At 46.2% G+C, this 16,469-nt stretch overlaps 1 protein-coding gene across 2 annotated transcripts in view; it reads left to right on the top strand.

The window, feature by feature from the left end:
* Nucleotides 1–14,351, top strand: part of VIPR1 (vasoactive intestinal peptide receptor 1) — a 127,376-nt gene extending 113,025 nt beyond the window's left edge. For both annotated transcript variants that reach the window (XM_074542797.1, XM_074542851.1), the window contains 4 exons: nucleotides 1,336–1,427; nucleotides 5,906–6,035; nucleotides 6,636–6,677; nucleotides 7,416–14,351. In XM_074542797.1, coding sequence (XP_074398898.1) covers nucleotides 1,336–1,427; nucleotides 5,906–6,035; nucleotides 6,636–6,677; nucleotides 7,416–7,607 — 456 coding nt within the window. In that variant the 3' untranslated portion in view covers nucleotides 7,608–14,351. The remainder of the gene's footprint in view (nucleotides 1–1,335; nucleotides 1,428–5,905; nucleotides 6,036–6,635; nucleotides 6,678–7,415) is intronic.
* The last annotated feature ends 2,118 nt before the right edge of the window (nucleotides 14,352–16,469 follow it).

Below are 16,469 nucleotides of genomic sequence, written 5' to 3'. Positions count from 1 at the left end.
CCTCCCACACACACTCCAGGACATCGTGTAGGGAGAGAGAGAGGAGAAGGCCATTTGGAGTTCCACAGCGATGTCTTTATTGATTCTTCTGAGAAGGGTTCCAGTGACAGCTCTTCTGCCAGAACCAGGCTAAACCAGCCCTTATATAGGGTGCCGGGGGATCAGAAATGGCCCAGTGGCAAGGGTTAAAGGAAAGTGACCTGTAGGGTTACAGAGAGATAAACAGGGGTTCCAAAAGGCAGAAAAGGGTCTTTCTAGCCCATTCACCACGACTTGGCATTTCCTTTCTTCAGGCTTCTGCACGCCACAGGGCCCTTTTAGACCCAGGGCCTGCTACACCGCCTGGCGAGCGACCTGCAGGGTTATGGAGAGATAAACAGGGGTTCCAAAAGGCAGAAAAGGGTCTTTCTAGCCCATTCACCACGACTTGGCATTTCCTATCTTCAGGCTTCTGCATGCCATGGGGCCTTTGCAGAGCCAGGGCCTGTTACATCGCCTGGCAAGCCGCCGGGCGCCACACGCAGCTCCTCCCACAAACGCTCCAGGAACATCGTGTAGGGAGAGAGAGAGGAGAAGGCCATTTGGAGTTCCACAGCGATGTCTTTATTGAATCTTCTGAGAAGGGTTCCAGTGACAGCTCTTCTGCCAGAACTGGGCTAAACCAGCCCTTATACAGGGTACCGGGGGATCAGAAATGGCCCAATGGCAAGGGTTAAAGAAAAGTGACCTGTAGGGTTACAGAGAGATAACAGGGGTTCCAAAAGGCAGAAAAGGGTCTTTCTAGCCCATTCACCATGACTTGGCATTTCCCATCTTCAGGCTTCCGCACGCCACAGGGCCCTTTTAGACCCAGGGCCTGCTACACCGCCTGGTGAGCAACCTGCAGGGTTATAGAGAGATAAACAGGGGTTCCAAAAGGCAAAAAGGGTCTTTCTAGCCCATTCACCATGACTTGGCATTTCCTATCTTCAGGCTTCTAGACCCAGGGCCTGCTACACCGCCTGGCGAGCCGCCGGGCGCCACACGCGGCTCCTCCCGCGCGCGCTCCAGGACGTCGTGCAAAGCTGTGCTCTATGGGCTTGACATCATCATACTTGGGATGTATGACACGAAGTCCCAAGCAGGCTGATGTCAGGCCCAAGATGCCATCATCCTGTGTCGGTTTTCCATGTGCTCCCCGCCCCAGAGAAGGGGCTCTCTCTGCTCATGGCTTGTTAAACAGCAGCTCCTTCCATGGCAAAAACCATTCCAGTGAGAGGAGTTTTTCTCTAGTGATGGGCTCTTTTCCCTGGAGTAGAATGCTGATGTTTTACCCCTCTCTTCCCATCTCCACAGGTGAACTTCATCCTCTTCATCTGCATCATCCGTATCTTAGTCCAGAAGCTGCATTCCCCAGATGTTGGGCACAACGAAACCAGCCAATATTCGTAAGTCCCAGACCTTCCCAACCCTATCCTAAAAGTGTTTTTTGGGAAACCTGCCTGGCTGCTTGATAATTCTTCATTGCATCTTGTTTCATGATTGCATCTGTCTGCACTGATCAAAATCAATTAATTTTAATTGCTTAAAGCAGATTAGAAATCAGGAGCATTTACTAAAAGAGCTGGTCAGGTTTTATGTCAGTTTGTGGTAGGTGAGAGGGATTTCTCCTGGGATTAATGATGAAGAAACAAGAGTAATAATAATTATCATGAAGCCAAATATAATTTTTCTTTGAATATTCAATATTTATTGGATTCTGAAGGCAGAAAGACCTTGATGGAAAAAAAAAAAGTTGCTCTTCCAAGTGTACACGCTTATTTTCCTGACCCTCAGTTTTAAAAAAATGAGAGATCTAGAAAATTACCATTCAGTCAGATCTGTGACAAATTTTCCTCATCCTAAAAGAGATTTCTAAACAAGATTGGATTAACTCAATACATTTCTGTTCTCTGTTGAGAAAGATCACTGTCTTAGAAGTTTTACTTGACTTAATACTTTTATTCCAGGGATATGAGGTTGACCTTAATGGGGCTTTATATAATGAACAACATGCCAGAGAGATCAACATCTCTCTCAGTGGCCAAGGCTAGTCTCAGCTGCAGTATTTTAAGAGTGAAAGAAATGTCTATTTGCATAGATTTATTCTGGCTTCAATACAAATAAAATAAAAGTCCAGAGCAGGTTATTTTTGACTCTTCCCACTGTTCTGGCTCCGTTTTTCAGCTATCCTGGATATTTATTAAATGTTTCCTAGACAAGAATTCAATAACAGAGTCCAGTGTCTGCATGGTCACTGCTTGTAAATCCTTGTCTTCTGAGGGATCTGTGCTTTTGGGTTCCCTGAAAAATCTCAGTTCATCTTCCTGCAGGATGGAAAAAAGTAACAATATGTTCCTTAAATCCTGCCCAGCCACAGCACTGAGACTTTTTCTCTGGTTTTGGTGAATTATTAATTTCATCTACCTCAAGAGATTCTCAGATTTATGAAAGGAAATGCCAGTTTTTGACTTTAATTTTCCTGGCAGCAGCCAAATCCAATTACCTATTTTTCTGTCATCACAGCACACCTACATTACCAGACCCTGTGCTTTCTACCACCTGCCCTTCTGGATTTCCAATTGGGAATTTTATCTTTGCACCACAGGTTTGCAGCAGGTGCATAAATTAAATCAGCATATTTAAATAATTTCTAGTACTGAGCATTGTCCTGGCTCTGCTAGCTCCTGTTCACCTCAGCAGAAGTGCTGCCAACGTGCACCTGATGAGTTATGCCCAGATTATCTCAGAGGTCATGCTGGGCTTTGGGTTCAGGACACATTTTCCAGTGAGGTGGAGCTGCCAGGAAAGCTCTTTTTGCCTTGTAAACAAACGTGGGGCATGTTGGTAAAACACAGAGCTCCCCTCACTGAGCTGCTCTACAGGGGCTTCTCCTGAAGGACAACTGATCCTGACATCCGCAGATCCTCCTCTTCCTGCACCACCTGCAAAGATGGCTCAGTTCCCCTAGGGAATTAATCAGTTGCTCACTTCACAAAATTATAGAATCCCGCATTTTAGGTTGGGAGGGACCTTAAAATTCATCCAACCCACTGCCATGGGTAGGGACACCTTCCTCCATCCCAGGTTGCTCAGATCTCTTTCCAACCTAGCCCTAAAATTTTAGGTTTCCAAGGCACATGAGGTGCTTTAGGACTCTTCCAATACTTGCACGGACCTGTCACACAGGACACAGGACCTATGGGACACTTGTCCCCTTGAACAGTGGCACCTGGCCACCAGCCACATCTGGAAAACTGTTGACTGAATTCAGTGCAGTAGGTACAAGACACCACACTCTCCAAGGAAAACAAATATTAATTGTCTGAAACTTAAGTTTAGATCCCACCAAGGTGAGTTCTAAGTGTGGTCCCAAGATTTTTGCTTTTAGACAGAAATCTGTGGAGACTTCTGGGGTTTGACTGCAGGATCCAACAGTTCTTAGCAGAAAACTGCTGCTGAAATGCTGAGGGAGCTGGGGGTGTTTAGCCTGAAGAAGAGGAGGCTCAGGGTGACCCTATTGCTCCCCACATTTCCCTGAAAGGAAGGAACTGAAAGGAAGTTGGAGCCAGATGGAGATCAGGCTCTTCTCCCAGGCAACAAATGACAGGATGAGAGGAAATGGCCTCAAGTTGTGCTGGAGATGTTCAGGTTGGACATCAGGAGGAATTCCTTCACCAGAAGGGTTGTGAAGCATTGGAAGGGGCTGCCCAGGGAGGTTGTGGGCTCCCCATCCCTGGAGGTGTCCAAGGAAGGCCTGGAGGTGGCATTCAGAGCTCTGGGCTGGGAACAGGTGGGGATCAGTTGGACTCAATGGTCTGGGAGGTTTTTCCCAACCAAATGCCTCTGTGATTCTGTGTGCATCCCTCCTGCCAAATCTGAGACAAATCTGTTTTAAACTAACAGCATCCTGGATAGCTCATTTGCATTTCTCCCCCCTTCTCATGTGTATTTTATATTGTTTATTTTCTACACACACAGCCTGCTGACAGCACTGTTCAGCTCCAAAGGGTCTGAGCTTAGCTGCAGGCTGGAAGTTCAGGTGTGCTGCTGACTCCCTCATTAATGCTGCAGGCAGGGAACTGGGCTTTCATGTGCTGGAAGCTGTAAAAACAAGTCTCCCAAAGCAGTTTTCTGGAAATGACAGGGACATGTGCAAGAGTGGGACAGCAATATTTCAGGCAAATGGAATTTGTCTTCTGCCACAGAAAACTGGAGCAAAATTCATCTCTCCATTCTGTCCATGTCTGTGGATCAATATTGTCATTAAATTCCTCTGAGTAACTTTTCCATTATGATTTCAAGGAGCATGACTGAAATGTTGGTTCACTCTTGCCCAGTCCCAAGGACAGGAGCAGGTTCATGCAGGTTAATTGACACATGTTCTCCCAAAATTACCTGTCACCAGATGGATCTGTCAGATAAGGGAGGTCTGGGGTGTGCTAGGAGTCAGAGTAATAAGGATTTCGAGAATCCATGGTTTCCAGCAGATTTAACCAATTTCAGACAATCCCCCAAGCAGTTCTGCCTCCTGCACAGCCAGGCTTGACTTTCATGGGAGAAATGACACTGCGACTGGGTCATGATTTTCCTGAGTGCAGTGTTTAGGTGGTGGAGTCTTTTAAAAAATCACAGAGCCCTTGCCTTGATGCCAAAATAAAATCTAAAACTCAGTATCTGGTGAAGGTCAGTGTTGGGAGCAGGAGACTGGTGTGAGGTGTGAAAATTGGAGGAGAGGGCTCAAGTTTTGTCATGTCCTTTTCATCACCACAGTCCAGCCAGGAGGGAAAATATTGTAATTAAGGGCCCAGTGTTGTCTGCAATGATAAGATGAAATTTTCTAATCCACTGGAGGTTGCAAACAGCATCTCTGTCAATGTGGGACACAAAGGTAGCACCACATCTCCTCCTCTAGGCTGATGTTCCTCGGAGAACTCAGATTTTGGATCTCCATGAGCAGAGATGTGCCTGCTAGTGAGGAATGTGAGAAAGGCAAACTCCTGTAAAGTTCCTCATCTCCCTGCGGGCTCTCATTTTGCTGGGATGAGCCACAGCCTCCAATCTCAGCCTTAATGTTGAGAGGAGAGCCAGGGAGAGCTACAGAGGAGCTCTGGGAGGCACAGGGATGAGCATCCTCTGCACAAAGCTGCCACATCAGCCTCCCAGTGGGCTCCTGCAGGTGCCAAATAAATGAAGATGGCCTGAGAGGTCTGAGCCTGATAAGGCTTTGGAGGTGGAGTGGTTGCAGGTGGACAAATGAATATTTCCAACATCCCAGCCTTATTCCCTCCAGAAACCTCTGAGAGAGAGGGAGATGTCACAGGATACAAGTGACCAAGGGAGACAAAACCCCCACAAGCATCCTTAGACCCTTGATTTCATTTTCTTTCTGCCAGCTACTTTTCAAATAATGATTGCATTTAATGCATTATCATCTCTTCCTAATTAAACCCCTGATTACCCAGCATGATGCCATTCAGCACTAATACTGTTCATCCCCCTCCTTTGGAGACATTCATTGTGCAGTAGCCTGTCATTATTCCCAGCTAAACATACCATTTCTCTCCCAGAAGCTGTAATTTTCAGAAATCCCAGGCAAACAAAGACATTGGTAGATGATGATTTAGCTTGTGGAAATGAATAAAAGATCTCTGGTGGGAGGGGAAGAAGAGAGGAGGGAGAAAGAAATACCTCCAGTGGAGCTACTGGGAATAAAAATGTCACATTTTATGGTGCCACCAGGTCTGAAATCACCAGCCATCTGCAGTCTGTGGGACAAGGAGAAATAATAAATTTTCAGGGTTTATTTCAGGGCTCAGCTGCAGGATTCCTCAGCCTCTTCCCCTCTTCCCTCTCCCCTGGTAGCTCATGTTTGTCTTTCCAACAGGAGGCTGGCCAAGTCCACTCTGCTGCTGATCCCTCTCTTTGGCATTCACTACATCATGTTTGCTTTCTTCCCTGACAATTTCAAAGCAGAAGTGAAGCTGGTCTTTGAGCTCGTGGTTGGGTCATTCCAGGTAAGGCACCATTTGGGTCACCAGGTCTGTCACCAGGGAGAAATGCCAAGAGCTGCACATGGGTTTATTCTGGACATGCCCCATATTGCTCTTGTACCTTTGTGGAAAATCTACTCACTCCAGCCTGGCCAGGATGAAAGATAGATTTATATTTTGCCTTCCAGAAGGAGATTCTCTTCCCTCATTTTAGGAAATGAAAAGAAAATGTTCCTCTGTACATTGGTGTCTCTGTGGTTTTTTGTACTTAAGGGAGAAAAATAAACACCTCAGTTCAGATTTTGTGTCATTGATGTGTCCAAGGCCAGGGTGGATGGGGCTCTGAGCAGCAAGTTTCATTCAGTGGTGAATTATTAACAACCCTGTCAGCATCATCATTACTGCACATCTGGCACCTGGAAGTGTTCAAAAGCTGTGCAGATGTGGCACTTGGGGACATGGGCCAGTGGTGGACTTGGCTGTGCTGGGGGAATGGTTGGGCTTGATGACCTCAGAGGTCTTTTCAACCTGAACAATCCTGTGGTTGTGTGATCTCTCCTTTGGGAGATGAATGGATCTACACTCTGTCTGCAGTGCTAAAATCCCGTTTTCTCCTTTCCCCAGGGGTTTGTGGTGGCTGTGCTGTACTGCTTTCTCAATGGAGAGGTAAGACCAGACCATCAGGGTTTTTTGGTTAATGTTTGCAGCTAGGACAGAATGAATGCATGTGGAAAGTGGTATCAGATATCAGAAGGCTGATTAATTACTTTATTATACTATATTATTCTATACTATATTACACTATATTTCATTACATCTAAACTGAATCTGCCAAACACTCAACTCAACTGCACAGCATCTCCTGACTGTCAGTGACAGTCCCAACACACACACCTGGGTTCAATTGGCCAATGAATCAAAACACTCACACCAGAATCTAATTACCAATTCCCTTCAGGTAAACAATGTCTTCCACAGTGCATTCCACTTATGAACAAGAGGAGCAGCCATTGAGATAAATGTTTTTTCTTTCTCTGAGGTTCCTTGCTGCGATTCCCAGAAATATCCTTGGGAAGTTGTGCCTTGCTTTTCTCTGGGAAGAGAAATGTGGCCCACACACAGTCTCAAGCTACACAAAGGGAAGTTTAGGTTGGGTATTAGGAAAAAGTGATGAAATATTGATAAAGTTCTGGAAAGGCCTTCCCAGAGAGGTGGTGGAGTCCCCATCCCTGGGTGTGTTTAACAAAGCCTGGATGTGGCACTGGGTGTCAGGGTTTAGTTGAGCTGTTGGGGCTGGGTTGGACTCGATGACCTTGAAGGTCTCTTCCAACCTGGTCACTCTGTGAATTCTGTGAACAACACCAAGTGATGCCCTGTGCTGCCTTTCCTCTTTCCCATGCCCAGGTGCAAGCTGAGCTCAAGAGGAAGTGGCGGAGGTGGCACCTGGAGCGGTTCCTGGGCTCGGACATGAAGTACCACCACCCTTCCCTGGGCAGCAACGGCACCAACTTCAGCACCCAGATCTCCATGCTGACCAAGTGCTCGCCAAAGACGCGCCGCTGCTCCGGCTTCCAGGCCGAGTTCTCCCTGGTGTGAGAGGCTCCCCAGGCACTGAGCATCCCAAACTGAGACACGAGGATCCCCGGGAATCAGTGATCCCATGAGAAACCCCTGTGAAATGACCTGCTCCACATGAGCCAACAGAGGACACACAACTGGAAAAGCCACTGGCGTCCAGGATGAGATCGGACGAGCCAAGAGGAAGGAACACTTTTGCTCTTCCTCTTTTCAGGCCTTTCACTCTTCAGTTTCCAGCCCTCAGGGATTGATAGCTCTGAGGAATTGTCCAACTTAAGCTTCAGTTTCAAGCCCTCAGGGATTGATAGCTCTGAGGAATTGTCCAACTTGCTTGAGGACAACCTGGGAGATGCTGGTGTGTCATAAATAATGAAGTACTGGGGGTAAGGGAGGGAGAGCCTCAGTCCTTGGTGGCTTTACCAGAACTGGCATCTCTCAAACAGACAAATTGCACTTTTTTTTTCTAAAAAAATGAGCCAGTAAAGGAGAGACAGAGGCAGGAAGCAGGAAAAAAAAAAAACACCAAACATATGAATGTGCCAAAATTCCTGTGAATAAGAGGTGATGATACAGCACTAAAGATGGTGCTGGGGACATGGGGAGAAGGGACAGGAGGAACATGAGTAGGAAGGGAGAGGCCAGCACATGGCCCCCACGTTTTACACAGGTGGAGATGAAGCTGCAGCACCAGGAGAGCCCCTCAGAGGATGCCCCAGTGTGTTCTGCTATTTCCCCACCACCCTTGGGAGCAGAAGCTTTCCAGGAACCCTGTGGAGGAGCAGATCACTGAGAAGGAGCAGTGGGAGGACTGTGTTGGTGACATGGTGTTTTGCTTGGTTGTGTTCCATGAACAGGAAACTCGATTTGCATGTATAAAAAACAGGGCCAGATGCCAAAAGCAGAGCATGGCTGTGTTTTTTCATTCTCTTTAAGTTGTCCCATAGATCTCGGTGCATGGATGCACCCAGGCTCGTTAGGGATCGGGGGAAATAATTGGGCTGTAATTCATTTGCACTTGCTTAGCACACATTGTCAGGAAAGGGAAATATAGGGCCCTGTAATCCTTAATTGAGTCAGAGCTGCCATAGGGAGCCACTCTCCAGATGAAAAAAATGAGTGTCACAGCAGCAGGTGAAATTGCTTTCATCAGGACAAGGTTGTCTCAGCACACAACTGGCACTCCAGGAGGGAGGAAGGAGTGCAGGAGCTATTAAATGGATTTCTTCTTCAGCTTTTCTGGGGAGCTTTCATCCTATAGGAAGGCATTGCTAGATATTTAAGATGTGTGTGTGCATTTTACCTCTTTTCTGAAGGCCTTCTAGTTTCCACACAGGGGCAATTCCTACTTGAAGAATGCACATGGATTCCATTAAAACCAAGGGAGAAGGTTTTTTTAATTCTTGTTTTTGTGGTGGAGAGGCAAAGGAGAACTGTTAAAGCCCAGTCCTGCTCATTTGAGGCAGCCCCACAGTCCCAAACTCAAAATACAGGGATACAGATGCTCATGTTTGTGTTTGTGTCCCATCAACTGCATCAAGCGGGGTTGAAAAAGTTTTATGCTGAGGGTGGGAAATCCCTGCCCAGCTCATGTGTACCCTCAGTAACTGGGCTGCTGCCATCCTACTAAAACATGTCTTTGTGAAGGAGTGTCTGGGCCACCAACCCAGGCACCTGGAGAGGGAGGTGAGCTCCTCTTTTAGAGCTCAGGGATCTCAATTTCTCTGCTTTATTTCTCCAAAATGAAATGAAAGTTCAATGGAGGGAAGCACCTGCATCCTGGTGGGGTTGGGGGTTGTTGGCCCTAAGCAAAGGATGCCAACAAACCACACTGAGCCCAGGAGGAGAACTTGCATATCCAGCTCCTTTCTGAGTCCTGACAGAGCAGTGTTCCATCCATAACTATTCCCAGAGCCTGTTATCAGCTCAGCTGGGTTCTCCCAAAGTATTTATCCGGGTGTAGGACTGATAACAGTGTGGTGGGCTGGAGTCATGAGGAACTGTGATCCACCATGGGCAAAGGTGCAGTCCTGAGTCTGCAGAGAGCCAGCTCAGATCCTGTCCCATGGCTACACAGCCTGTAGGTCCTAAAACAATAAGAAGATGTGAAAATTCCTGGAATTACAGTGCTGGTGACCCCAGGCTGGCCAGGTGTGAGCCAGCTTTGTTATGGCTACTTTGCACTGAGCCCACATCAATAGTGAGGATCCAACTCTGACGTGCCATAAGATCATCAAAATGCAGCTCACTGATTCCCAAAATGCAGAGAAAACAAGAGGATGCTCCAATTTTCCCCACTTTTCTTGAATTGAAGCCTTTATGCCTTGACAACACTCAAACAATATCCTATTGAAACCTCAGAGGCAAGAACCTTTGAAGTGGTCCTGGTCAGAGTTCAAGAAGAGTTTGGATGGTGCTCTCAGGCACTTGGTTTGATTTTTGGGGTTGTCCTGTGCAGGACCAGGAGTTGGACTCGATGATCCTTGTGGCTCCCTTATAACTCAGGATATTCTGTGATTCTCTTTGTGTTTCGTGCTTGTGCTGCTCTGCTGAGCTTTTTCAGACCTGGATTAGGACTCACCCAGCAAACACTGGAGAAATCCCACCAGTACCACCACTTCTGCTGCTGTGCCTGGTTCAAAGCAAGGATTTGACCTGCATTTTTCCAGGTGAATGACTAACTTCAAAAAAGTCCAGAAGAAGCAAGGGAAAATTCAGTCTCAGCTTCCAGGTTGTTCCACTTGGTGTAAAATGCTTTGTCTCACTGATTCAGAGTTCTGAAGCAATGTCAGTCTGGGAAAGATTGGATCCATCAGGCTGCAAAGCCATTCTCCCTGTTCACCTGTCATGGTAAATATTTATACCCAACAAAACTGATGGCCTGCAGAGGAGCACTGCCCCATCCTGGGAATGCATCCACTGAGGTGTGAACTGGAATTTCAGATCCCAGCCAAGCAGCAGAGGAGCTGGAGCACAGAGCTGTGGAGCAGAAGTGCAGCACCACTGCCAGCAGCCTCCTTTGTGGGATGTGAGGGAATCCCTTCCCATCTGTTCCAGGCCTGTGAGCCATCCTGTGAGACACACTGAGCATTTTCCCTCTGCTCTTCCCTTTCCTCTCCTTGTGCTCCCTTTCCCTCTCCATTTGCAGGAGGAAATTTGTGTGTTTGCAGCCTTTTTTGTGTCCCAGCCCTGTGTTAACCCAAGCCAGCACCAGCCACATGCCAAAGGCAGCCAGGAAAGATTTGCCTTTTGGAGATGTGACAAGGAAAAACCCAGCTGGATATTTACCCTCACCACAGGCTCCTCTGCAGCCTGTCACATTCCCCACCAGGCTGTTCTGCACAGGAACCTGAAGATGGGATCTTCTCTAAGCTGAGGGGATCCTTCAAAAAGTGTGGAGTACATCAGCATGCCAGAGCTGTGCCCCCGGGCACCCTGCTCACAATAATTTCATCACTGAACATCCAGCCATACCGCCTTCCTTCTGTCAGGGATGTTTGAGGGGTTAAATGAACCTGCTGAATGGAACTGCTGTGACAGGCATGGCAATGTCAGCAATGCAGAGCTGCCAGCCCAGCTGTGTTCCAGGAAAACACAGGAGCTGGGGGTGAAATGACTTCATAAAGAGAGAAATCTCACTCTGGGGACGTGAGCAATCAAGGGAATGATGACATTGGGATTGGGCCCTGTTTGACTGGTTTAGTGCAGGAATTTGGCTCCATAACTTGGCCTGGTCTACTCTGGTTCTCATCCAGCTCATCAATAAAATGGAATTCAAGGACTTCACTGCAGATGACAATGTGGAGTGAGCTGACCTGGCCCCACACAGAACAGAGCTCAGCACTTTTGCTGCTTCCCCACCCAAAACTGACCCCAGCAGGGCAATTGCCTCCATCTGCTGCATCAAAGATCAGAGGTGTGCCTCTTAGAAGGTATTAAAGGAGAAAAGGAGACTCAGGGCTGCCCCCATCACTCTCTGCAGCTCCTGAAAGGTGCCTGTGCTCAGCTGGGGCTGGGCTCTGTCTGCAGCAGCACTGACACAGCCAGAGCACACAGCCTCGAGCTGCACCAAGGGAAATACAGGTTGGATATCAGGGAAAAGTGATAAAGTTCTGGAATGGCTGCCCAGGGAGGTGGTGGAGTCCCCATCCCTGGGTGTGTTTAACAAAGCCTGGATGTGGCACTGGGTGCCAGGGTTGAGTTGAGCTGTTGGGGCTGGGCTGGACTCGATGACCTTGAAGGTCTCTTCCAACCTGGTCACTCTGTGAAAGCTTCTTCTGCCTTTGTTAAAAGGCACAGATGTGTTTGAGGATCATGGATTTGGGCTCCAAAACTCTTTATAGAAATAAAGCCAAATTCTGATCCTGCTTGCTCCAATCAGCTCACTGCAGAGACTCCTGAATTACACCAGCATTAAACTGAGATTTGCCTTCAAAATAATTCCTTTTTCTTTATTCTAGAGCTGCTTACTCCCTTTTACATCAGGGATAGAATAAGCCCCTCCTATTCTATACTTCAGGGATTGAATCATTAAATTTATTCATAAGTATAGAACAATTAAAATATAAACAATAAATTATTGTCAAGGTCTAGAGGTAGCAGGTTCAATGCTAACATTAGACTGTAGATATTTCTGTTCAGCTGGGACCTGTATTGCTTTGTGACCCTCTCAGAAACAGCAAGAAATGAGAATATGACCATGTTTAGGGTTTAGCAAATTAATTCTGTTACAGAATTTTAGGGGCATTAAAATCAAACAAATTTTTAAAATCAGAGTTATGTATGCAGGAGCAGCAGCATTTCTGCAGTTGTGGAATGAAAAGTGGAAAAGGCCAGAAGCTGAAAGATCTGAGCATTTTGTTTTATTTTTGGTTTGTTTGGGGTTTTTTTGCTAGGAAACAAGTCATGTTTTTCTCCAGGAAAGTGTTGATGGAGAAAAGATATTTTATACATGAACAAATCATCATATTTCCTTTTTTCTCTCTGTCCCACTGGGTTCTCATTCATCTCAAAAGCAACGAGGGTCAAGTCTGTGCCCCAGGGCAGAGGGATTAAACCCAAATCTCTGCTCCAGTCTGATGGAAATGCTTTCAGAGAGAAATGCACCTGCTCATTAATGAAAGGTTGATGGCAGTTTTTCAAAAGCAAAATGAAGTTCCAAAAAGAGCTCAGGAGTGAATGAACACCACTTGGCTCCATGGCAGGGATTAAAGGGGTTTGGGGGGATTTTTTTGTCTCCATTCCTTCCAGCTTCACATCAGGGTTTAAACAAGGGGTAAGGAAATATAGGGAAATAAAATACAAAATCATTTCAGCCTGAAAGGGAATCTCCCAAACTGGGAAGTGCCAATGTGTGTCTCCATGAAGCTTATTTTACTCTGAGCACACAGGTGCATCTTGGTTTGATAAATGGCCTGTGGAAGCACAGGAGGACCAGAATCAATGTCCCTTCTCTGGCAGGTGAATGCGGCTCTAACAGGAAAGCCCACAATAAAACATTCCTCCTGCTGTGTCCCACTGGGTGTTGGGCACAGCCCAGGTTCCTTCCCAGCCTTGGGATTCCCCCCATGGCATCTCTGCACCCTTAATGTGCCAAACTCCTGGGGACAGGGACTGCAATCCTGAATTCCCTGCCCCACAATGCAAATTTGCGCTTTTCCCACTGCAGTGCTGATGGGACCAGCACCACAGAGCTGCTTCACTGGAGATGAACCTCAAGGAGCAGGGGCTCACACACCCCCACATCCATCCAGAAGGGCTCTTCTGGCATCAGTCAGGCACTAAACTGCTGGAAAAAGGGAAAGATTCAAGTCCCAGCCTGGCAGGGGTGTGGGGGTGTTCACAGGGGTCCCAGGACGAGGGAAGAGATGAGAATCTTGACTCCATGTTTCAGAAAGCTGATTTATTGTTTTATTATATATCTTATATTAAAAGCAAATTATACACTAAAACTATACTAAAGAATAGAAGAAAAGGATTTCATCAAAAGGAAGGAAAAGGAATAATGATAAAATTTTGTGACTGACCAGAGAGTCTGAGACAGCTGACTGTGATTGGCCATTAATTAAAAACAACCACATGAGACCAATCACAGATGCACCTGTTGCATTCCACAGCAGCAGATAATCACTGTTTTTCTTTTCCTCTCAATTCTTCTCAGGAGAAAAAATCCTAGCAAAAGGATTTTTCAGAAAATACGTCCGTGACAGCAGGTGGAGTCAGATGTCCCAAAATGTGGATTTCAATCCATTTCCTTTCAGTCCGTCAGCTTTTCATCCCCTCTCCAAACCCAATATTTGCATTTCAGTCTGATGAGGTACAAAACAGTGACTGACCTTGTCATTATGTATAATTATAGTGACTGACCTTGTTATTTCCCCTGGAGACCTGTGCAGATGCAAATATGGCTTTTAACCAGGAGTTTCTTGGGAGCACAGATCATCTTTTCCACCTCTTCCTGAATGTCCTAACTTGCATGATGTTCTATATCCTGAAGAGCCCTGGGTTTGAAATTCTGCTTATTTCTAGAATATTGTGAAATCACAGGGGAGAAAACAAACATTTGGGACAGGTCTGTAAGGAAAATAATGCCCACTTGTGTTCTGAGGGCCAGACCCTGAGGACACACACATTGGCAGCAGCAGAGCAGCAGTGTTTTATACCCAAGTTTTGTGGATATTGTACATTTGTACATAGAGGAAATCTGAAGAGCACATTTAAAAAGGAAAAGAAAAAAAAATAAACACCACATTTTTGATACTCAAATGATGATGATGATGATAAACCGAGTTCAAAAAGGCAGTTTTGAACTCCAAAGTGCATTTTTCAGAGCCTGTTTCAAACACCTCAAGCTGTGGGTCAGCAGCTGGTGCCAGCTGACCCTTCTCCCTCCAGCTGTGAACTCCTCTGCTCTGCCCTCCTGTAAATAGGCTTTGGCAGCAGAGGGTGATGGGCACGGGCTGTGAGCAGAGATCTCTGTCTCCGTGGGCTTCTCTGTACCAGGTGCTTGTGATGTGCCCTCCATGCCAGCAAGAACAGGCCTGCTTGCTCAGCACAGGTGAAATCTCTGCCTTGTTCCATGGCCTTTTGCCTGATGTTATTTATTTTTGGTCTGACTCTGTATATATGCAATGAAATGGCTATATTTTTTTTGCTTTTAATTTTTTTTTTCCTTTGTATTTGGTTCACCTCCTTGCTTCAGAGGGGGGTTCTTCTCTGTGGTTGACACTGCTGAAAACAAGCAATAAAACCATCGTGAAGACATTGTGTTTGAGGTGTTCCACCTGATATTTTAATTTATTTCTCACAATCCTGGGGAAGACATAAAGAAGGAAAACTAAGAAGGAAGTTGTGAGCTGGAGAGGTTCTTGCTTAGAGTTGAGCATAATGACCTCATACTTTGAAAGATTAACCAGACAGACCAAATCACTCTTAAAATCAGAGAATCATAGAAATATTAATGTTGGAAGGGACTTTTAAAGGCCATTTAGTCCTTTAAAGTCCTTTAGACCTTTAAAGGCCATTTAGTCCTCAGACAGATGCTGGGTTGTCCCAGGATCCCAGGGACGTGTGGCACAAGTGAGCAGTGACATCTTCAAGTAGATGGGAATTCTGAGGAGACCTTATTTGAGAACAGCAGAAGAACCATGTGCCAGCAGAAGAACCAGTGCCAAATCCAACATAATTGACCCCAAAACCTCCTCCACTGCACGAGCTGGGTGCGAGGATGGTGCTTTAGAGGCAGGACTGATGTGTGGAGGTGACAGCCATGAAATCATGACCACACTGTGATCATTTTGTCACAATCCAGAGGTGTGAGATGATTCCTGCATTCACAGGAACATACAACCCCACACACAAATACAGATTGTTGCTGGAATATCCTCCAGCAAACATTTCTATTGCTCAGGAGAAAGCACAAGCCTTCCTCTGTGCTGGAGAAAAGCCCAGCAGGCAACCACAAGTGAACCATAATTGTTCACATCAAAAACATTATTTGATGCACACGAATATCAGGCAGTGAAAATAGATCTCAGCAAGAGGTCAGTGAGCTTTTCCATGTCCATAGGGCCAGTTTGGCCACTCACCCCCTCCTTAAACTGATTTACACCCAGTGCTGACACTGCTGATAAAGGCCAAACCTACAACTGGAAATGACAGGTCCAGGCTATATTTGTCCCTCTTTCTGCATGGATTAACCATTTTCATTTAAAATCAAGGGGTCTGATGCTCTGGGCTGTTCTGAGAAGTGAAGCTGTTTGTGTTGACTTCCACTGGATCTCTCTGTGGGTTCAGCCAGAAATCAGGAAAACAGCTCGTAAGGGCTGGGGAAAGGGAAAAGCAGACAATTACATTTATTCTGTGTCTGTAGAGGTGAGGATAATCCCATCCTGCCAAAAAGCATCTTCCACATGAGGAACTCCAATCACTGCTCAGAAATTAATGTAGGTGGGTTTGATGAAGGTCACCTGAAAAGTCTGGAAAAAAAATCAGCCCAACCCTGTTTGGTCCTAGCTCTGTGTCCCTCCTGGCTGGCAAAGAGCAAGGCATGGCTTTTCTTAGGCACACACCATTATTCTGAATTTGATGGAACATGCAACCACAACCTGTGGAAGGTTTTGAGCTTGGCTTTTAGGGCCTCTCTGTGTAAGTTCAGTTTTCACGACTGCAAAAGCATCTTTCTCTATTAGAATCATGTTTAAAGAAGGCAAACGACTTCCTCTTCCTTTGATCCCCCATGGTTTCCAAGGCAAAATATCAGGATGAGGAATTTTGTGATCTCCATGACGTTAAAGCAATTTCCCATGTAGTGGATCAATCCTAGTGGTTAAATCATCTTTATTTCACATGCAATTGGTTGTATCTGCACCCTCACACTGGGGA

The sequence above is a fragment of the Zonotrichia albicollis genome, chromosome 1, assembly GCF_047830755.1.
Source record: "Zonotrichia albicollis isolate bZonAlb1 chromosome 1, bZonAlb1.hap1, whole genome shotgun sequence".
In the NCBI taxonomy this organism is placed as follows: domain Eukaryota; kingdom Metazoa; phylum Chordata; class Aves; order Passeriformes; family Passerellidae; genus Zonotrichia; species Zonotrichia albicollis.
The sequence above is the reverse complement of the archived record's forward strand: the minus strand, read 5'-3'. Positions and strand labels throughout refer to the sequence as shown.